Raw genomic sequence first — 22,729 nt, 5'->3', positions numbered from 1 at the left:
TGGGACGGGGCTCACCGCCAAGGCATTGAGTACATGCTGAAATCAACTCCCTAGTCTTTCCTTTGACTCTCTGGTGCATCCTGGCCAAAGACAAGGAAAGGGCAGAGTAAAACACAGTCGCAGCTTGCGCTCACAACGCCTGGTGGAAAGGCAGTGTCTTTGCAGCGGAAGAGAAAAGGTGAATAAGGGCGACCGCGTGGTGTAGGGAACGTGCATTTCCAGCCCCGGAGCCTGGGCCCAGCCCGGAAGTACCCGAGTTGCTGAACCCGGGTGATCCTGCAGCCCTGGCGGCCTAGGGAGTTTCGGTGGCGCTGTCCGAGGTGCCAACAATGGCTGCTGGCACACTTTGCCACCGGGGCGGCCAGGCGGCTTTGTCCACCGCAAGGAAACCAGATGGCGCCTGTCTGAGTAAACACGCCCCTAAGAGAGGAGCACGGTACAGCAGGACCGGGAGGGTGGGAAATGTTAGAGAATTGTAGAAAGCTGGCGGGGGAGGAGGGCCCGGCTGGGGAAATCAGTAGAGACCTGACTAGAGGAGTGTTTGCAGCTGCAGCACGCAACACAATGAGATCTGCCGCTTTGTGCGGCGCACCGGCAGGCGGGACTGCAGAAACTGGACTCTTCCCACTCCCCAATACCCCCACCCTAGATATGTTTAACTCAGGCCCAGTATGGCCCCGATCATTGTTTGGGAGGGGGAGGGGAGTGCAAGGAGGAGGAGAGAGGAAGCCCAGCCAGGGGTGGTTGTGGGAGGATGCGAGCAGCAGCAGGAAGAATATCTGCTTAGAGATGCTCCTTCGTTTCTAATGAGGGGTGCTGCCTAGAAGCACCATGCGCCAGCCAATCGTGGTGCTGCTGAGGCAGGGAACTAGGGAGGAAGGAGGAGAAGGCCAGAGACTGGAGTGGGGGTAGCAGGGAGATGCCCAGGCTCTGGGGGATGTGAGCCGCGTGCCTCACTGATACTAGAGACCCAACAGGGCTCCAGCTGCCTCACTGCTGCACACCTGGAGGGTGAGGGTGGGAGTGGGAAGGAGGGAAGAGAGGGAAGAAGAGGAGGGGCCTCCCTTGTAGGTGCATCCTTCCCAAGAAATCTCTCTCCACAAGCATCAAAGTCCCATGTCTCCAAGCCTACCTCCATATTTACCACCACCCCACTGGCGTACTTCCTGCTATTCCCCCATCACCACCCCACCAACCCCCAATTCCCAAAGACCCTGCCACACACCCAAAATCTTAGTGAAGAATAAGGCAGTGAGATGCTTTACCGGCAGCCTGCATTTGGTGCATTTGATTAAACCTGCAAAGAAGCTCCTTCTATGCCCCGTTCACCCTGACACCACCATCATCCGAGCCGCCCCCACCAGCTCTTTGTGGAGAGCGGTTCCGTTGGAACTAGAGAGAGACAGCTTGCTTGCACATCTCTGGGCTCAGCTGATGCAGTCCTCAGCTGATGAATTCAGGCCCAGCAGATGCGCCTGGATCCAGCAGATCAACTGGATCAAGCATTAAGAAGCAAGAGTACCCAACCCAGCACCAAAGAAATGATGGGCCTTGCTGAGCTGCTCTTCCTCAGCTGAGAAGAGAACTCCAATTCTGAGCTGTCTGGGCTATGTCACTAGAGATTGCCTCCCCGGGCACACTCATTCACTCTACTTTCAGAGGAACTTAAACTCAGTCCCCAGAGTTAGCTGGGTCCCCAGCCAAACCTGTTTTATTTATCCATTCGTCTGTTTGTCTACAGGGTTTTGGCCCAGACTCTTTGAAGCTTAGAACTGATAAATCCCCTCATGGAGCTTCAACTTCCATACAGGCAAATGGTGCAGGTGTCTCCCCAGCTGGTGGCGATGGGGGCAGAAGGGGTGGCTTCAGGGAGGAAAAAGAGGGATTGAATGTGAAAAAAAGCCTGAGATTTGGGGCAACCCATTCTATGGGAAGGGCCTGGGGGGCCTGGGAATCAGTCAGAGCCCAGCCCCAAAAGGGGCAGACACCGCAACACCACACACCCAGGAACGCTAGAGATCTCCACATAGGAAAAATCAAAAACCAAAAGTCTTACCTTGCAAAACACAAGTGCCCAGACTGGTCTCTATGGCACCAAGCTTGCCCCTTACATGCAGGAAGTAAAGCGTACACTTCAGCAAAAGGGGAAAGCAGCACCAGGAAGGGGATGGGGGATAAATTCCATGGTAAGCTTCCCCCCTCACCTGAAGAAATGCAAAAGGAGAGAGGGGAGTTATGGTGGGCAAGAAAGGATATGGCCAATCGATGAGCTTCTTGGCGTATTTCCTGACAATGTTATCTTCTCCGAAGATGAACAGGGATCTGTTGACGGTGAAACAGTTCTGCCGGACGGGAATGGGGTTGTACAAAGCCATAGTCCGCGCCCTCTGCGCTTTCGACTGCTTGTAGGCGGCCGCCGGCCCCGAGGCAGGCACGGGGGTTCCTTGCCGGTTCCTGCTCTGGTCCGAGTCTCCATCGCCTGACCCGGGCCTGCCGACCACCGCCTCCCCGAAGCGAGCCATCCTGAAGTTTAAACAGACAAGACACACAAAGGTGATCGCGGCCGAACACCCGCACACAGCAACAAGCAGAAAGACACACGGAGACTCAGAGCCGCATCCAGACGGGCACGGGGACTACCGCCTCCGGGGAGCCCCGGGAGCTCTTCGGAGAGGCGGCAGCAGCAACCCCACCGCTCTGAACTGGTGAATCTAAATACAACCTCTGCGAAGCTCCATTCCTCAAGGAGGAAAAAAGGGGGGAAGGGCTTGGGGGTGCTCAGTTTCTGGAGGCAATTTTTTTTTCAAAATGCCAGTGTGTGGTGGCGTTCAGGGACTGGAGACCAGAGGGGTGGAGAAGGCTGCTCTTCAAACATAGCTCCTCTTCTGGTAGACGCACCACCTAGTTCTGGGAGAGAGGCAGGCACCGGCCCGCTAGGTAACAGTTTGGTGATTTATTGGTATGAGGGAGGGGGAAAATGAAAACAAAAGAACTTTTTGTAAAAAAAAAAAAAAAAAAGACAAAGATGGAGTTACGGTGACATGCTTTATAACGCCAGCCCCTGCAAGTCCATCTAAGAAATTCCACGGCCAAGACTTCGGTCTTTAAATCTGCCAGCACAGACGCATCCAAAGGTTGAACGAGAGAGGAGGAGGGGGGGAGAGCGGTATTGAGGTTCCTGCGTAAACCGCAACGCCCAAAATATCGAAATAAGAAGTCGATCCAACCGGAGAGGGACAAATGATTTCAAAGCTCCTGCGCTTGGGATAGAAGTTGAGCAGCATCCAGAGAGCAGCGAAGCCCAAGTGCTAGCATCCGCCCGGAGCGCTCGCCGCCGCCGCCTCCACGGATCAGCATGCAACAGAGATCCGCGGCTGCGCTGGGGAGAGGGCGGGAGCGGGCGGGCGGCGGGCGAGCACTTGGGCGAGGGAGGAACAGGTTGCAGCCGAGCCTAGCGGTGGCCTGACACTGAGTTGGCCAAGGACCGAACTTCCTCACTCACGACTCGGTCTTCCTCTTCCACCCTGAGAGGCCCCTTGGTGGAGCAGACGAAGAGATCAGGAAGGCGAGGAGCGGGAGAGCGAGCGGAGCGCAGAAGCGCAGCGAGGCGCGCACGGGAGCGCCAGGAGAAGCGGGGGCGGGGCCGGCGAGGACGCGAGGGGCGGGGATGGAGCCGGAAGGACCCCGGTCAACCGCGGCTGGGGGTTCCTGGGAGGCGAGGCCGGTTTGGCTTATTGATTTACTTAGCCAGAGGGGAGCGGGCCACCTCTGCAAAGGTCCAGGGAAGAGTCGCCTTTCTCTAAGTAATGCCGAGAGGAGAGAAGCGGGCGCAGCTGGCGGTGCAGCGGAGTCTCCGCAACAGAGCGGAAGCCCGGCGGGGGCGCACACGCACGCGCGCACGCCGTCCCCGCCGAGAGGCGTCTGCCACTGCTGTGCCCCACGCGGTCCCCGGCGCGGGGCCAGGTCCGCGGTCGCCCCACGGGGAGTCGAAACCTGCGCGCCACGCGCCGCGCACCAGGGCCCCGTCGCCACTTCTCCGCACCTCCCAGTCTCCACGAACGCTCCCTAGGGATTTTCGCGGAGAAGGCTGCACCCTCGCCCCATCTCCTCACTTATCAGCCCGGAGGTCCCGTGAGGGACGCTAGCGCCTCTGGGGCTCCGCACTCCGGTGTTGGTGCTAGCTCCCCTGGGAGATGCCGCCTTCTCTCTCCAAACCCGGCAATCCGGGGCGGCCTTTTGGGTTCGGCTCTAGCAGAGGCCATTTCTGGAAGGGTGGTCCCGATGTTGCGGTCCTAGATGGTGAGTTCTGGGCGAAAACCACCCTTCTCAAAATCTTAACAATCAGGGGGATCCTCCCAGTCCTGTCTTTTGCCCTCAGGTCAGCTCCACTGACTTCCTCAGACCCACCCCATTAGTATCTGAGCCGCGGAAGTGGGAAGGGTGGACTCCGAGCCCACCACCAGAGAAGGAGCCCCTAGGTTTAGCGACCAAGCACTAACCCACAGGCGACTCTGGTTTGAACTGAGGACAGGTACCAGCTGCCCCGCTCCATGTCCACACCAGCTGGAGCACACCTTCCTCTGCTTTTTCCTGCCTTGGCCTCAACCCAAAGTCCCATCCGAATCTTCCCCACCTGAGCAAAGGAAGAGAAGGGCGGGAGAAAGGGGCTGAGGAAGAAAACAGAGACTGACCAAAGCCCAGAGGTTGGAGATGGTGGTGACTGTGGTTTCCCCAGTGTGAAAGGCAGTGTCTCTGTCTGTGAGATTAACCGATGAGAAGAGAGGTGACATCTGAGTGAGAGGCATGTGTGTTCCCACGCGTATGTGTCTGTGTGGGCAAGGCCATGTGAGCGCTGGCAGGGGTCTATTGTGTGAAAATGTATGCAAGTAGATGTGTGTGTGTGGAGATAAATTCTCTGGGTACTGGAAATCCAAAGGAATGGTCTCAACATGTCCGCCCCCAGCAGGCACTGCTGCCCTTGGGGACCTCATGCTGACCTTTTGATTCAGGGGAGCTGGCTTCAGGCCAGAATACTATTCCGAGTGAGTCAGTGCTAATTAGTATTTTAACTTCACCTTACTGCCTTCCTCTGTCCTTCCACCTCCCTTATTTGGAGGGTCCTTTTCTGTCTGAATACCTAGTCAGAAGGGAAAGGGAAGGGTAGGTGGTACTCTCAACCAGGAAGTCCCATCAACCTGTTAGTCGTTTAGAATCAGTAACAAGTGGCTGTCTCAGTAACCCTGTAAACTACAGAGGATTAGAAAGGGCTCTCAGAAATGATCAAACCCATGCTTTCAGGCAGGACCATAATCCACAGCACAAAATTCATTCAAATCATTCATTTGACAAATTTTTCTGAGCACCAGGCACTGAGGATACAGAAATGAACAAAATCGGTGATGACAAAAATAATGTATCCTCTGCTGAGATTAAATTAGCTTCTGTAACATCACTGGCTGGAAAGCTTGATGGACCTCTTATGCTGTGACTTCTCCCCTCCCCTTCGAGTCCTGGCCTTAGCAGGCTGGCGGGTGGTATGCGTGTTTGTTAGTGCTCCATTTAAGCAGGGTTCACCAGCCTTTGAGCATCAAGAAGAAGTTCTTGGAAGATCAGGAACCCCTGACTTGTGTCTTCAATGTCAACCACTCAGAGAGATCCAGTACTAATTCCCTTTCCTCTCTCTACAATGTCCTGTGTTCTCTGTGGCTGCTGTAATTCTTTAGAGACCTAGAATCCCCAAGACAGGATACGACACACGGACATGTGAGGACCCACTGGGACTGAGGCTTGCCTTCCTGCCTTCTGAGGAGACGGGGCTCACAATCGCATGGGTTGTGGATAATGTAGAGTGCGCTGGGGAGGTATAAAGTGGGAATTCTTTTAGGGTGTGGCCCATGGGGACAGAAGCAAATGATGGCATAAATGGTTTTGGGAATGCACTTGGCGTAAGGGAGGTAATGCTGGGAGGAGGGCACACACTCATATTCCACCCACGACCTGGCTGGCATAGCTCTTGAGCCCTCTGACATCTATGAACCTCTTTCATGCTCTCCAGTGCCCCCATCCCCCCAGCCCCTAGAGCACTACAGTTTCAATGGTTGAATCATATCATATGTGTATTTAATAGTTTTCAGTTGACATAAACCTCACTCCAAACCTCTGAGGTCAGCCTAGCAACACATGTATTATGACCCCGATTTGGTAGACAAAATCAGTAGAGTTTCAGAAACGTTAAGTAGTTTGCACACATCTGATAAGAGGCAGATTTTGGACTTCTCACAGATCTTCTGACTTCCACCTCATGTCTCTTTCTAAGACCCAGGCTCTTCTCTTCAGGGCAGGAATAGTGCAATTCAAAATCGTTCACCGGCAAGAGAAGAAACTATACGATCACGCCAAACCCATGGAAATGCTCTGCTTACCGTCCTCAAATGGAATTTGGACAGTGCACACTGCTCCTGGGACTGTGCTGGAAATGCACCTAACTGGGAACACATCTGACTGCCCTCAAGATCCAGGAGGATCCTGAGAAAAAACCCGAGATCAGGTCAATGTTGCAATGCTCTTCATAAGGGAATTTGGGGGGGCATTCTATCTAGTGTCCCTAGTTCCACTGTCCTATTAAAGACCCACAAATGGAAATGTAGAAAATCAGCAATTGGTCATAACTCTGGAAGTCGGTTTTTGCATATCCGTTTCTAGCCCAGCAGGGACAGTAACTGTATTTTCCTGTTGTCAGAGCACCATCTACTGGTAACTTGCGAGCACACCTCTGTGAGCACACGTCCTTGGCAGCCCAGCACCCCAGGCACCACACCTCAGCACCTAGACATCCCTAAAGAGGTGACCTCTTGTCACCAGCCCTCCACTTCCCGATGGGACTTTGTTGATGTCCAAGCCCCACATTTCACCACAATGCAGCCTGTCCATCCCACAGTACTTGGAAAGGGCAGGCCCACACACTGGGCACAAGATCAACACACACACACAAGTTAAGACGGTGGAGCCAAAGGCTCTATGTGTTTTTCTGCAAACCGGAAACCCAAAAGGATTTGAGGAAGCAAGGGAAGACTTTCCTAGATTATTAATCCTATGCAGACAGTTCAACTTCAAAGCATTCACCCCACAGCCCCTCTACTTTAGCGTACCATCCGAAGTGCAAGCAGGAGAGGAGGCAACTGGTAGGGGGTGTCTCCAGTCTCTTCTGGAAAAGGAAGGAAATAAGGCAGCCACACTCTCCTGTACCAGGCAGGCCATGCAACTTTGTACTAAGAAGGACGTGCACGGCAAGGTTGGAGAGGCACTTAAGCCCACTCCTCTCATTCATAAAGCCCTTCGCAGATCCAGCAGGCCTTGGGCCATGTTCATATGAGATTTTAGCCCATCACTGAGGATTCTGCAAATCTGGCCTTATCTAAAAGGCGTGTGCCCCTCCCGCCAGCCTGGCTTCCTCATCTCCCCCTACCCTGCCAGTCACCCTCAGATAGCTTGTGCTTAAGCTATCAGAGCCCCTTTTGTTCTCTTTTTCCCCTATTGAGCTTTTCCAAGAAATAGACTCTTATGCAAAGCAGTGCTCTAAGGAACATAAATGCAGAGAGGGTTGGGAGTGAGTCCTTAAGAAAAAAGTTGGCAGGAGACCATGTGCAAATTCATAGCAGAGCAACGCAGCATCATGGCGATACAGACATCTGGGAGGCTGGTGGCTTCCACAATACCTTACAGCCCCAGCTTGGGTGAAAACGTAACTTCACATCCTTATGTAATGTCCATCGCTAGAACCAGCATGTCTCAAACCTATGCCTGAGAAACCCCACAACTCCAACACTCTATCAGCTAAGTATAGACGTGCAAATTTTGCTTAAAAATGTTTTTAAAACCATTCATGTATGACAACTCCATATTTCCTGGGTGCCAACCTTGGTAATGTTATCTCATTGCATCTTCGCTGCAGGACTGTGAGGCACATTCTGTTATCTGAGGCCCAGGGGGTTAGAAGCTTGTCCAAGTGCACAGAGGAAAAAGCAGAGGTGGATAATAAGGTCAGGATTCCTTACAGTGTGCAGCCACTATTAACACACTGCAAGTCAAAATCACGTTTTCCTTGCTGAAGAGTCTGGTCATAGGCATGATCTTGGACCTTGGAAAGGTGAGGCATGACCATAAGCCGGAGAGTCCCCCAGAGGGTTAAATTTCTAAGAATGCATACCACCTGTCCCATAGGGCTGTTAGGAAGATTAAGTTAGTCGATATGTGTCAAGCTCTTAGAACGGTACCTGGGCACACAATAAGTGCTACATAAGTGCTTGTTAAATACTGCATTTCAGCTCTGGTAGCTGTGAGCACAGGAACACACAGCAAACACCACAAATCTGGCAGCTTTCTGTTTGTGAACGCAGCCTTTAGAACAGCGGCCCAGGGGTGGCTTTGGTGTGGATGTGGCCGGCGGAGGAGCAGAGAAGTGTAAGTGCCTGAGACTTGGTCAGAAAGACAAATGGGGGAAAAGAGAAAAGAAAGAAAAATGTTACAGACCGAAGTCTGAAGAGCCCAGAGGCCTAGGAGAGACATGTGTCTGTTTACTTATTCATTAATTCATAAACCTATTTAATGAATACTCATTAAACCCTTTTAAAGTGCCGGGCATTGTTCTCAGGGACTCTGAGGCTCAAGGACAGTCACAGCCTCTAAGAAGTTACAATTTAAGAGAGGAGGAGGAAAAAACACGCCCATGAAGGGCTCTAAGCCAGGCAGAATGTAGTGTGCACCATGAGAGAGTACTGGGGGAGAGCCAAGAAGGGAGGCAACCCGCAAAAGGCAGGAATCAGTGAGACCCCTTGAAAGAGAAGGCACTGGTGGTACAGAGCAGCAGTGTGGAACAGCAGCACGGAACATGAGTGCCTGGGCTGTGGAGGGGAGCCAAAGGGTGGGGGCAAGATGCAGTTAACACTTTTATATTCTTTCGGTGTATCTAGGATCACAAAGATTCTAGTGTTACCACTTCAATCCTTTCTTTTCCATAAGATCACTTTTCAGCCTGGACAAAAGTCAAATATGTTTAACCTAATGGACGTTAACCCTTATTGGGAGAGTCACAGGACCCCTGCCCCATCACCGTGCACCTCGGCTCCCACCCTCGGCGCCAGCCTTGCTTCCCGGCCAAGGCAAAATGCAGCAGGACAACTCCACAGAGCGCAGAGCTCCAGCTCCGACTGATGGGCGTGCGTGGACCGTGCATTAGTCCCTAAGGGTGTGAACAACTAACAGAAGCATGCCCTTCCATCCGCCCCCTTGGCCTCTTGACTCAGAAAACAAAATACAGCCCACACACTGCAAAGCCAGCTCAGCCTGGGTGGGCTCAGGCTGATTCATTCATTCAGTAAGCATAAAATGAGCCCCTTCCACAAGTCAGGCGTGGTGTCAGGTGCTGGGCAAAGGAGGCAGTGCCTGGGAGGAGAAGATGCCTGGGCTGTATCCTGAGCTTGCTAATCTTGATCCACTCACCACATGTCACTCTTGGAGACCGTGTCCTCACAGCAGGAAAAGCAGCTCACAGCTGAAACAGAGCCTTGAGAAACCCTGAAGGCCCAAAGAAGAGAACTGATTCCACCACACCCACCAGTCTTGCCTCTTACAGGACTCTGGGTTGGAATCATCAGCAGATTAAGCCACCACACCCTTTCTCTCCCACTCTCTCCTACACTGAGCAGCTGGTTACACCCACCTGGTATAAAATAATCAGAGTGAATAAGGCATTCCCATATGATATGGACTTAAGGCCAGTTTTGAAACGTGCACCTGGGCAGGCCATTCACTGGCTCTGCTCCTTCCACTCCTCAGAAATTGGAGTCAGATCCTCACTGACCTCCTGTGGCCCTGGTTTCTCCTCCTTTTCCTTTCATCCTGCAGCACTTGGCACCACTGACCTCCTCGCCTGCTCAGAGTTCCCCCCATAGCACCCAATCTCCACACCACCCTGTTTCCTTCTCTTATTCCTCTCACTTTGTCATGGGAGCACCCCTTGGGTCTGTCCTCAACCCCTTAATCTTCTGACTTCCCTCCCTTCGGTGTCACATCCTTACCTATGGTTCCAACTTTCCCCTCTACTTCCACATCCAGTCTGTAACCCTCACCTTTCACCTCATTTCCAGATCCACATGCTCAATTAGGTAATGGGTATCTCCATTACCTCGGACTGCCTTTTATCATCTCAATATGTTTAAAAGTGAATTCATTTTAATGCCTTCAAAGCAAGCTCCTCCTCAAATTCCAGTTTCTACCCACATGGCATCATTCTCCCTGTCAATCACTTAACTTCTGTGGTTCTTTGCTGCTCAAAAATGGCCAACCTCCTTAGCCTGACCCATCAAGACAATCTGAATTCAACCTACCTTTCTAACACCATCTCCCCACGGACCATCGTATTAACATAGTTAGAACATGTCATGCCCACTCCTACCTCAAAACTCCTGCTCACGGCACCTGCTGCAGACTGACCCAAGAACATCCTTCCTCTTTTCTGCTCCTCCAACTCCTAGGTATCCTTCAAGGTGTGGTTCGGTTCAATTCTGGTCCTCCATGAAGCCTTCCATAACCTCTCCAACTCTATGATCTCTACCTCCTATAAACTCACAGACCTTCAGCATCATTCACATAGTACCTTGTTTACTCACTGTCATTGTCATGGATATAACTTCGCCAGTACATTCCTATTTAATTTTTCAGTGATGTCTGCTTTGTCTCCTCAACTATGGTGTAAGCTTCTCAAGAGCAGAGGACATATCTTCCCCTTCATTTTATTACATAGAGTGCCTGCATTATGCTATCCTCATAGCAGGCTTTTACTAAATATATAGTCCGTGAGTGAACGAATGAGTCTCCTGCAACTATTTTTGGTGAAAAAGAGCTTTGGCATCAACCAGGTAGCCGGCGGATGTCTGAGGGGCTGCCCTTTCCCGAAGGCATTCTGGCCCTGACTCTCATTCTGCTCTGCTGTCAGGTGTTTCCAGCTGTTTTTTTCTGGGTTAAGTGTTCATCCTCCCCTCTATATCAAGAAAGGATGCTCACCTCTCTTCTAGGAGATCAGGTGACTTGAATTGAGGGGCAACTTTTCCAGCATAATAATAGCCTCACCCTCATTTTATCAAACATTAAATTTTAGGGTTCTCCTGCCCTTTAAAAATGTGGCTGAATTAAGATTTGGGGAATCAGCTATTAAGAAGAGACATTCAGATCCCCGTCTAAAGAATATTTTCAGATCCCTTTCCACAGAAAATGGAACATAGAAGAATAAAATTCTGCTTCAAAAAAAAATCAACTATAGTCTTAATTCGTTCTATCTCTTCTCTCTACAAAAAAAAGGCAAATGTCATCATCATACCTCTTTTGCTGGGAAGAATTACATGTGAAAGAGACACACACACTTTTGCCTATTTGCAAAAACACACGCTAGATCCTGATCGGATCTCAGGTACAAACACATGCACGTAATCTTCCTCTGCTGTCGGGAGCTTTCAGACACGCTTAATACAGCACATTCGATGGGAAGAATTACCAGTTCTTTTGAAAATTTCTAAATATTCCTAAGGTGCCATTTGAAAATGGGAAAGGTGGAAGTGTACTTCTCGATCAAAAGAGAATTTCTGCAATAGTCCTGAGACCCACAACAAGCCAATCTCTTGGATACACACACACAGACACACTCACAGTACAGCCCTTTCCCTTAAAGACTGGTTTTTATTTTTTTCACATAATCACTCCATTACTCGGTCACATCTTTTAAAACAATTCTCCCAGACGTAAAATGGTCAAGTATTAATATAATAACTCAGAGCTTCCTATTAGGCTATTTTCCATTTATTAAAATAATTTCTGTTCTCCAAAAAGTCATCATTTCATATTGCACATTCCAGGACTTTAAAAAACAAAGAGAAAAATGGACGTGCATCAAACAAGTAAAGAATAATTACAAAGGAAAATATAGGCAATTGGGTTAATAACATCAATTGCAATAGGTATTAAATACTTATTATGTTCGAGATACCGTGCTAAGCCCTTTACTTTGCTTATTTCTCAGAACAATCCTATGTGGTAGGTACTAATATAATCTGCATCTTACAGATAAGAAAAACAAAACTGAAAGAGACTAAATGATTCCCTTCAGGTCAGATGGTGGTGAACAGCATGACACAGCAGAAAGTCAATCCTAGGTCCATTTGACTCCGTAACCCACTATCTTCACTGCCACACTGTGGGGACTCTCACTGATATCATCAGTAGATTTGGGCTAGTCACCTTATTCCATGATGAGCAGACAATTCCAAGAGGCAAGAAAATGTCCAGACACTATAGCAAGTGCTGAAGGGCCTCAGAATAAGCGAGTCATTAGAGAGTGAGGCAGACAGGAGACGTGCACCTCATCACCCCATGCGCAAAAATGACAACAGTGACGCCTGCCGTCTGAATCTCAGGAGACTTGGTAGACCAAGTGCACTGTAGCCCAATCCATGCTACTGTGATCGGCCTGACCTGCTGCTGCCGTCCTGCAGTGCCACGGCCCAGAGCAGCATGAGCCAGGCCAAGGATGAACTGACGCCTGCTTCAAAAACTCTTTAAACTTTTCGAAACTTCCCCAAATCCAAAGGGTATATTACTGTGCACAGTTTACTCATGATGAACATGGTTTTGCACACCATTTACTTGTTTTTCAATGAATGGCCCAATCTACCCAAAGTGCTCCAAGCCCTGAGCTCCCTGGTACCTGGAAAAGCTGTCAGCCAAATTCTGGAGGGGTCAAGATGGGAGGGAAGGGAGGAAGGGAGAGGAGGTGGTGTTCAGCAGCAGAAAAGGAGGGTCTGCCATGCTGCAGACCCAAATATTGTCCAGTGCTCTGTGTTCAGCAAATCCAAAGGTGGCACCATTCCTACCATTCAGGAATATGGATCCTGATCATTAAGTATGGCCTTAATTTTTTTTTATGAAGACTTCTGTTGCCAATGCATGCCTAAAGGATTCAGCAAATTTAAATCCTCCTGCCTCTCAACTTGTTGTTTTCCTGCCTGTACTCCAGCAGGTAAGACACCCACAGATTCACAGTGCTCCGGGCTGTAGAATTCACAGGAGTCTATAATGTTCAGGTTATTTTTAAACTTTCAGGCCACTTTCCCTCCCCACAAACAGCAGGCCTGCCATTTAGAACAGTGTTTAACCCACACCCCACCTGCTTTGAAACTTTAGCTTTTTGTGTTAAAAGAAAAGAAGCAATCCTTCAAGCTCGTGCACATGCACACACACGCATGCGCATGCACACATGTCTAAAAACTGAAGACAGTCACCAGCTCGCCAGGGTGAAACACCCAGCTCCCAAAATGATGTTGAGACTGTTGGGATGATGTGTGTGAAAATGCACTGTAAACTCAGAATGTCAAGCCACTGTGGGTGGTCTCATTGTTATATTTGCTGGGACAGACACTAGGCGTTATAGGTGATGTCAAAAGACAGCTTCCTAGTTCCACAAGGGAATTATATCAGAACAATCAAAGCATTCAAGGCCTTTCATTGCCTAGGGAAACAGACAGGAGCTGGCTAAGGGGCGTCTGGTTATAATTGTCTTCCGTTTAATTAATTTTCTTTTAAAGTGGAAAACATTGGTGGAAAGGGAAAAAAATTCTGAAAACAGTTCAAGAAAAAGAGAGTGAAGAAGAATGAAAGAAAAAGTTTGAAAGCAGTGACAATAACTAACATTGTGGAAGATCTGACCAAGCATGGTGTATCTGTCACCTCGTTTGATCTGCACAAGAATCCTATGAGGTACATATGTTTAGCTTCAACCATTTTTCAGGTGACACAACTGAGATCAGAGATACTAAGTTCCTAAACTGAGATCACACAGCTAATAAGTGCAGAGCTAGCCCTGGAACTGGGAGCTGCCTGATGCCAGAGGCTGCATCTTACGCTACACCTTACTGCAAGAGACAAGCTCAGGGAGCAAGTGTGGCCTGAACCCCAAGGCCGGACAAGAACAGCTGTAAGGGCCCACAGTGGAAGAGCTTAGAGTCACTCCAGAGTCAATAAAGGTCAAGCAGTGACCCCTCCATGGGTCAAAGAGCCTCCACCACAGCCAAAAGTAAAAAAGATGAAAAGTCCCTTTACCTGGAAACTGTAGGCTTTGATGAGCTGCAAATCCCCACGCAGCCACTCAACCATCCAGGATGGCACAGACAAAATCAATCACAGATGGTCCCCAAATATCTTCCCTTTCGTGGTACACCTCTCAGGGCAAAGAAGCAAAAGCTTCTAGAGTCCTGTTGTTGCCACAGTGCTCCAAGAGCCTGTTATAAAATAAATCAAGCAGCTTTCTCTCGCAGCAAACCTTTTAACCAAAACTCCTAACACGCAGGAGGGATGACTCACTGGAGAGCCGCCTCCCCTCCTCACCCTCTGGCTGAGGCACCAAGAAGTGATAAAATGATCAGGTGGCTCAACACTTCTACAGCTAAATACATCCAAGGGATTTTTAAAACCAGAGTCTTTCCCTGGAGGCAGTTAGGGTGTGTACGCATCCTCCTGCATCCGGGACTCAGCAGCCATTGGCTTCCCCGCCTCCCTGCTTCCCCCTCAGGAGCACTTCCAATCCAGGGCTCTCCTCCCACCTCCCTGTCTGCCCCTCATCTTCTTCTTCCCCTTTTCTTCTTCCACCTCCTAAATGTGTGCATTCCTCAGAGCCTGTTTCCTAACTTCTTCTCTATGTATACACTCTCTCTTGGTGATCTCATCCATCTGGATAGCTTTAACTAAAGCTAATATCTGGAAGACTCTCAAATCTTTTATCTTTGGCCCTGTTCTTTTTAAAGTCTGATACCACAATGACAAATGCTCAAATGAGCTCCTCCACCTGGATAACGCCAAAGCACCGTGAATCAATCAACTGATTTAAAAACAGACTCATCTTTTGCTTCAAACCAGCTGCTTCCCTCTAATTCTGTCTGCAGCATCACAGACTTCCCTTGACTCAGGTACAAAACTTTGGATGCATCTTTGATTCTTCTTCCTGCCCACCTCCGACACCAGCCCTTCTCCAAGTCCTGTTCCTTTTTTTCTCTACTCCACTTCCACGGTCTTCCTTTCTTTTCCATCTGCGCCACCCCCTCTCAAGTTCAGAGCGTTATACCTCCTCCTCACATGGGAAGAGCCTCCTAACCCGTCTTCCTCTTCCTGGTTCTACCACAGCAGTTCATTGCACAGCCCAACTCGGACCCTATCCTCACCCTTCAGGGCAATCAAGTTCGACAGCTTGTTCAATGTCATATCCCCTGTGCCTAAAACAGTGTCTGGTAAAATATCATGAGACAAATTTATTTATGGAATGAATAAATGAGTTTTCTACTGCCTATCAAATATAACTATGGAATCATGAGATCTTATTATCTTAGGGTTGAAAGCAAGCTTAAAATCATCCAATCTAAGTCCTTATTTTAAGGACCAGGACTGAACAAAATGCTCACCCCTACCCCATCTATGCTCCCAGCAAGATCTCCCAGTACTTTACAGCACTCACTGCCTGCCCCGATGGAGCAGGACTGCTCACCATTCCACAGATACACCGTGAATTATTCTTCCTGCATCTCATTTCTCATTTTCTTTCTCCCTTCCTTCTCTTTTCTTCCAGGTCCACTGTCAAAAAACTGGACTTAAAAGCCCAGCTCATACGATACCTCCTGTCTGAAGCATTTTGTGATCATACAACAAACATGCTCTCTCTCTCCTCTGAGAACCTCTGGCACTTTATGTCCCCCTGCCTCACATACTGTGGGGTATGGATCTCTTCTCCCCACTACGCTGCAAGAGTCTTGACTTACTCATTTTTGCATTCTCTATAGCAACTAATGCACTGCTTTATGCCTGTGGGTACTGAATACATGTTTATCGAATTAATTAATTAATGTGTGAATAAATGAATGGTAACTATACGCAAAGCCAGATGGATACAAACAGGACATGGACATCTTAGGATCCGTGCCATGTGGGGAAGGTTGTATGGGAAAAGTCAGAAATGATAAACCTGTTCTGGAGACAATCAGTTCAGCTCAAGGAAGATGACCCTCACCGCTCACCTCACAGGTGCAAGTGCAACTTGCAAACATAACATGACATGATGAAGGACCCAGCACATGGAGGCAAACACAGTGGTCACTGTGGATCTGCAAAGCTCACAGAATTTTGAGTACAAGATTTTGTTCTTTGGTAGAAAGTTGGGGGGGGGGGATGTTTTTAACTCATTTCATTTGATTCATGTTTCTATGGATGTGATATGGGTAGTAGTGGTCTGTGTTCAGTAGATGAGTATTTTGAATATAGAGTTTACCCAGTCTAGCCACATACACATCAGCCCCCCTTCTAACCACTCCCTTTTACAGTTGAGAAAAGAAGTGGAGAGCAGGGCTTCTCACCCTCGGCACTATTGACATTTTTGCGTCAGATAACTGTGTCATGGTGGTCTGTCCTGTGCATTGTAGGATGTTTAGCAGCACTCCTGGTCTCTAACCACTAGATGCCAGATGCACACCTCAGTTGCGACAATCAAAAATGTTTCGAGACATTGCCAAATGTCTCTTGAGGGCAAAACTGTCCCTGGTTGAGGCCACCAGCATAGAGTAATTAAATGAGCTGCTCAAGATCACACAGTTCATTAGTATCATAACCAGGAATTCAGTGACCCTGGCGAATGACTTGCCACCCCAGGCACTATCTTTCACTGCTCTCCCTCGTATCTGGTAAGACACAGTCTCTAGGAGCTAGAGTGAGCTCAGAGCTGTGCCTCTGGTTTTCTAATGGCCTCACGGCCCTACATGGGGTTCTGCACCTCAATATATAAGAGACATATTCTTATCAGAGACTGAAGGGAGAACTCAGGCTGAAAACACAGGAGTGATCACGGTCCAACATCACCTGCTTGAAGCTTAGCAAGTGGATCTCTGACAAGCAGCATTTCTCCTGATGCTCTGGAGACTAAGAAATATGGGCACAAGGCCCCATGGAGAATAGCTCCTCCCCCTCACATTGGCTTTATTTTCAGTGGAAACTCCTACACTCGTGTTTTCAACTCAATCCTTTACACCCTCACCCCTGCTTCTCGTTCTGTTTGCTTCCTCTTCTAATTTTTAAAGCTAGAGGAGAGCTCGAATCCTTCAACTTCTCCTTTCACCAACGCCCTTTGTGGCCCCCACTTTGCTTCTAGAATTCATCTTCACCAGAACTCGAGAACCATCTCCTTGCTTCCAGATTCTGATCTTTCGTTTCCTAAAAAGACTCAACCACTTCAGGCAAGATATTTTTAGGAGCTGCTGTTAAGGACTTATCAATGATCACTTTTCTAAGTGAAGTTGCATTAGCTAAGCACTCATTTACCATCTGAGGGGGCAGAAAGTAATTGCCCATCAATGCAGGGCTCTTTCTCCCCCACTCCTTCCTCGAATCTTCTCCTATGCTCAGCCCAGAACTCTGACTAACCCCCATTAGGAACATCACACTTATAAGTCTTGGAGGACTCTGAGCATCCCCCAGGAAATATGCTTTCCTATTTTAGAGCATTCTTTTTGTAAAAGTCATTCAAGGATCCAGTACTAGGGTGATGGCAGAATGAGAAAAATCTCTTGCTACAATTTCTAGAAAACTAGATGAAGTACAGAAATGTATTTTCAAATATATTTTAAAACATATATTGCTGAACTTGCAAAATATAAAAGGAAATAAAAGACATAAGACTAAGCATGTGAAGCAAACTGCAGGGGCAGTGGTCAGTCCTGGTAACTAGGGGACTTAATGGGTGGGTTTTAAGGCCCATTCAAGAGCTAGAGATAAAGTCTTAAGAGCACATGTGAACAGAAGCTGAAACTAAAACTCAGCAGAAGGATATAATGAGGAAGCTTCTATCTCTGAGTGAATAAAAAGCAAAACCCAAGAACGTATGTTATGTGGATTTACAAGCTGAATTCAGACTAAATGTTCAGGAGTGTTCGGCAACCCGTAAGCCAAAAAAAATAAAAACTAGTCTCCTAGTAACTTTCCTGGGTTAAGTAAGAGAACCAAACAAAACCACTCTATGAGGCTACTCTCACAACCTAGATGGTACCACATTTCCACAGGAAAAACAAGCATCACTAGACATGAGCTTGCAATCAAAACTTTTTAATCCCACAAGGAAACAAGCCACTGTAAGGAAAAGTTAGCTGATACAACAAACAAGAGAATTAGAGCAACAGAGCTTGAAATAATAGAAAAGCTTTACAAAGAAAGAAAATAATAGGGTACAATGAAAAAAATTTTAAGTGGCAAATATAATTTCTTATAATGAAAAATGTAATCCTTGAAATTAAAGGCAGTAGATAAGTTAAATATTAGGTTAGACACAACTAAGGAGACTCTCACTGAACAGGTAGACAAATCTGTGGAAACTCCCCAGGATACAGCAAACAGAGATAAAGAGATGGAAAATATGATTAAAGTTAACCAACAGAGAGAACAGAATGAAAAGATCCAAAATATATCTAATGGGAGTTCTAGAAAGAGATAATAGAGACAGTATTCGAAGAACTAAAGGATAAATTTTCCAGTATTAATGAAAGACCTAAATCCTCAGAGTTAAGAATTTCAATGAGTTCTAAGCAGGATGAATGAAAATAAATCCAACTAATACACATTCTAGTGAAATATTAAAAGATCTAAAATTATGAAGAGAAAATCTTAAAAGCACCCTGAGAGAAAAGACAGATTACCTATAAGAAACAGTTAGATTTTGAGCTATAATAATAGAGGCCAGAAAATAATGGAATAATATCTTCTAGTGTTAAAAATACTCAGAAAATTATTACTCAAAATTGAGGTTGAAATAAAAGCTTTCTCAGAAAAATGAAGAAGTTTACCAACCAAGTTCAGGTGAAATAAGTAATATACAATATTCCACAAGAAGGAAATTTAAGTGGAAGAAAAGAATGGCATGCAAGAAAATGGCGTGATGAGCAAAAGATAATGGTAAATATGAGGACAAATCTAAAATAGAAACATGTATGATAGACAGATAGAAAGATAGAGATAGATATGAAAAACAGAGGTAGATGTATATATAGATACAGATAAATAGGTATAATTGCAGATATATAGAGAGATATAGTTATAGACAGTTTAACTTGTGAATACACACACACACAAGATCGAGCTATATCACTAGACAATAGTGTAAAGGAAGATGGGAAGTGTGATCAGAGGTAGGGTAGTGTTCAGAAGGAGTATGGACCTGAAGTCAAGTCATATCTTTGAAGTGAGGTATGTGACTATGACACCCACAAAAATTGTTTCTATTCAACATTGTACTTGAAGTCCTAGTCAATGTAATAAACAAAGAAAAGGCCTATGGATTATAAAGGATAAAACAAAGTTGTCATTATTCACAGTTGATGCTGCATACATACAAATTATAAGAGAGCCCACCAAAAAAAAAAAAAAAAAAAAAGACAACATTCAAAGTAATAAGAGAGTTCTACAAGGATGCTGGATATGAAATCAGTATCCAAAAATATAAGTTCTGATATCACTACAACAAAGAACCAGAAAATACAATGATAAACAGATACCATGCAATAGTATCAAAACTCAAAGGCCCCTAAAAACAAATCTAATGAATATATGCAATAAAAGATGTAGAGAAAAATGTTCAACTCTCTTGAGGGACTTTAAGGCAGATCTAAGCATAGGAAGAAATAGATCTGTTCAGGGATGGAAAAACTAAACAGCTTAATGATCACAATCCTCCCTCAAAGAAATCTAGAAACTCAGTTCCAATCAAATTCCCATTTTTTAAATGAAATGTGACAAGCTGACCCTAAAAGTCATGTGGATGAATAAAGGGTCAATAGCCAAGAAAATCTGGCAGAGGTGGGAGAATTTACCCTAACGTATCAAAACTACAAAGCTACAAAAACTAAACTAGTGAGACAAGGGCAAAGGGGATTTACAATGAGACCAGTGGAATAAAATAAGGTCCAGAAACAGTGGAAGGGAATTAACTAGTTACTAAATGGTGTGGGGGTGAGGGACTAGTCATAGTGGGGATAAAAGATAAAATTAGAGCCTACCTCACACTATACACAGAAATTAATTACAGATGGATTGAAAGAGCCATTTTAGTTTAAAACAATACAGATGACTTCTTTTTTATCTCAGTAGGTAGAAGGAATTTTTAAAGAAGACAAAATGGACAAAAATCATAAATAAGAAAGCATATAAATTTTGCCATACTAAAATTAATAACTCTGTATGACAAAAAATACCATAAACAAAGTGAAAAAGACAAGCCATGTGAGGGAGAAGATATTTACAACCCACAAATCATGTCTAGAATCTATTTAAGAACTCTCACAAATCATAAGAAAAACACAAACTACCTGATAGAAATATGGAGAAAGGATATGAACCTACAATTCATATAAGAGAAAACCCAAATGGTCAATAAACATATGGTAATTGCTTAATTTCATTAGTAATCAGGGAAAATGCAATTAATGCGATAATTGGATTTCCTTTTACACCCATCAGATTGTCAAACTTTAATAATTCTGATCATCTCAAGTGTTATGGAAGATGCACAGAAATGAGAGCTCTGCCTATGGTGGGAGTGTAGACAACACTCTGGAAAGCAATGTGTTGATATCTAATAAAGTTGGAAATGTGCATTCAAAAACTCAGCAATTCCACTTCTAGGCATCTACCCTAGAGAAAATCTCACACGTGTGCCCAAGGAGACTGGGGTGATCATTTTAACATTGCTTACAATAGCAAAAGAATTGTAGTAACCCAGCTCCCCTCAGAAGGGCAGTAAATTTACATCCTGTGATTTATTCATACAATGTAGTTCTCTGCAGAAAGTGAAATAATGAACTAAGGGTGCATGTAATAACATTGGTAAATCTTAAAAATACATGTTCACTTTGCTGCAAAAGGACACATTCCATATGTCATCTACATAAAACTTTAAAACTCACAGGAAATTCACATACATAAATACATACAAATGTAGCGAAATTACAAAAATGCATACAATAGTGAAATGTCAATTTCAGAGGAGTGGTGACTTCTGGAGCGAAGGATAAGGGATGAGGGTACATAAATGCATCTGTAACATTTTATTTCTTTAAAAATGGGAGAGAGGTGAAGCAAATATGGCAAATATTATGATCCATTTGTCTTTGTGGTGGGTATATGGATGTTTCGTAGTTGCTTTCTATACTAAATGTTGGAAATATATCATAATTAAATAAATGTTTAAGAGAAGTTCAGGAGATATTACTAATTAAAACACACAGAGTTGGCAGAGATGTGGGTAACCTCATCCACTACTGTAGGATGTAGTTAGTACACACTCTCCTGAGGGAGATTGTGCAAAGCTTCTCAAGAGTCACAAAGATCTGCATAGCCTATGCCTCAATAATTCCAATTCTAAGAATTTGTCCTTATGAGATCATTGAACTTGCACACAAAGATGCATTTATAAAATTGTCCATTGGATTGTTAATTCACATATAAAAAACTACAATCCAAATAAACAAAATAAGGAATTGGTTACTATATTATAAAACAGTCACATAATGGAATATCTTACAATTATTGAAAATCATATGCTAAAATAGATCATATGGTAAAATAATATTTAATGACACGGGAAATTGCTCACAGTCTATTATTAATCAGTAAGGCAGGTTACAAAAGCAATATGTGCACACTCTAATCCCCCTTTAGTATAATAAACTGCAGGTGCGTATATGTGTGTGAGCATACATACACGTGTATAAGAGGTGGGGAGAAACCCAAGAAGGGATATTTATCCAATGTTAGTGATCAATTCCACATGATGCGATTGTGGATAACTTAAATTGCCTTCTATGTGCTTTTCCACATTCTCTAAAATAAACATAAAATACTTTTGTAATTTCAAAAAAACACATTATTTTAGCCAAGATGGGTCTAAGGTTCATGTGAGTTGTTCACGTCAGCCACTGTTAGCGATTGATGGTTTATTCTACAAACTCAACATTATTTTTAGTTGAGCAAGTGAAGAAGACAGCATCAAGGGGGAAATACCTCAGAGTTTGATTGCAAAGTCAGAAGGCACAACTGCCTGAAGTACTAGAATCTTCCATCTATCATATGGATTGAACAGCACTTGTCTCAAACTCTCTCACAGGGGCACCATCCTACTAATTCACAGACAAATGCTTTGAGCCTCTCAAAAGAAAGGGCTAGATTCCAGCCTCCTGAATATCTCCAGAGGAATGTTTTGTAAGGATCTATTACCCCCCTTAGTGGCACAAAGTCCAGAATCCTTAGGCTAAACTCTGAAAGGAGGTCCGCCAGAGGGGAGCCAGAGCTGAACCCACCACAATTCAACCCCACTGAACTTCTCTTCTACAGGATTGATTTATTATGGGTGCAGTAAAGGGATGGAAAGAGCATACATCAGACACTTTATATACCTAAATCATTTAACTCTCACAACAGCTCCAGGCAGTTGGTGTTATTAATCTCCACACTGCAGATAAGAAACTTAGACAGAGGCCACACAATGAGGAGCTGGTCAAGCTGGAAGCGAAACCCAGGGCTATCTGAATCCAAGACTCAGTCTAGTCTTATTAAGCTAAATTAGTTTTCATTAATGGAAGAAGTATTTCCTCACCATGTTAGACAT

The 22,729-nt window shown here is 45.8% G+C and overlaps 1 protein-coding gene across 1 annotated transcript in view; it reads right to left on the bottom strand.

The window, feature by feature from the left end:
* Window positions 1-22,729, bottom strand: part of CACNA1E (calcium voltage-gated channel subunit alpha1 E) — a 407,275-nt gene that overhangs the window by 293,650 nt on the left and 90,896 nt on the right. Inside the window, exon 3 of the mRNA XM_046683555.1 lies at window positions 2,257-2,523. Within this exon, the coding sequence (XP_046539511.1) occupies window positions 2,257-2,523 (267 nt within the window). The remainder of the gene's footprint in view (window positions 1-2,256; window positions 2,524-22,729) is intronic.

Source organism: Equus quagga, chromosome 13 (assembly GCF_021613505.1).
Source record: "Equus quagga isolate Etosha38 chromosome 13, UCLA_HA_Equagga_1.0, whole genome shotgun sequence".
NCBI lineage: Eukaryota > Metazoa > Chordata > Mammalia > Perissodactyla > Equidae > Equus > Equus quagga.
Note: the sequence above shows the minus strand (reverse complement) of the source record. Positions and strands in the feature narration are given on the sequence as shown.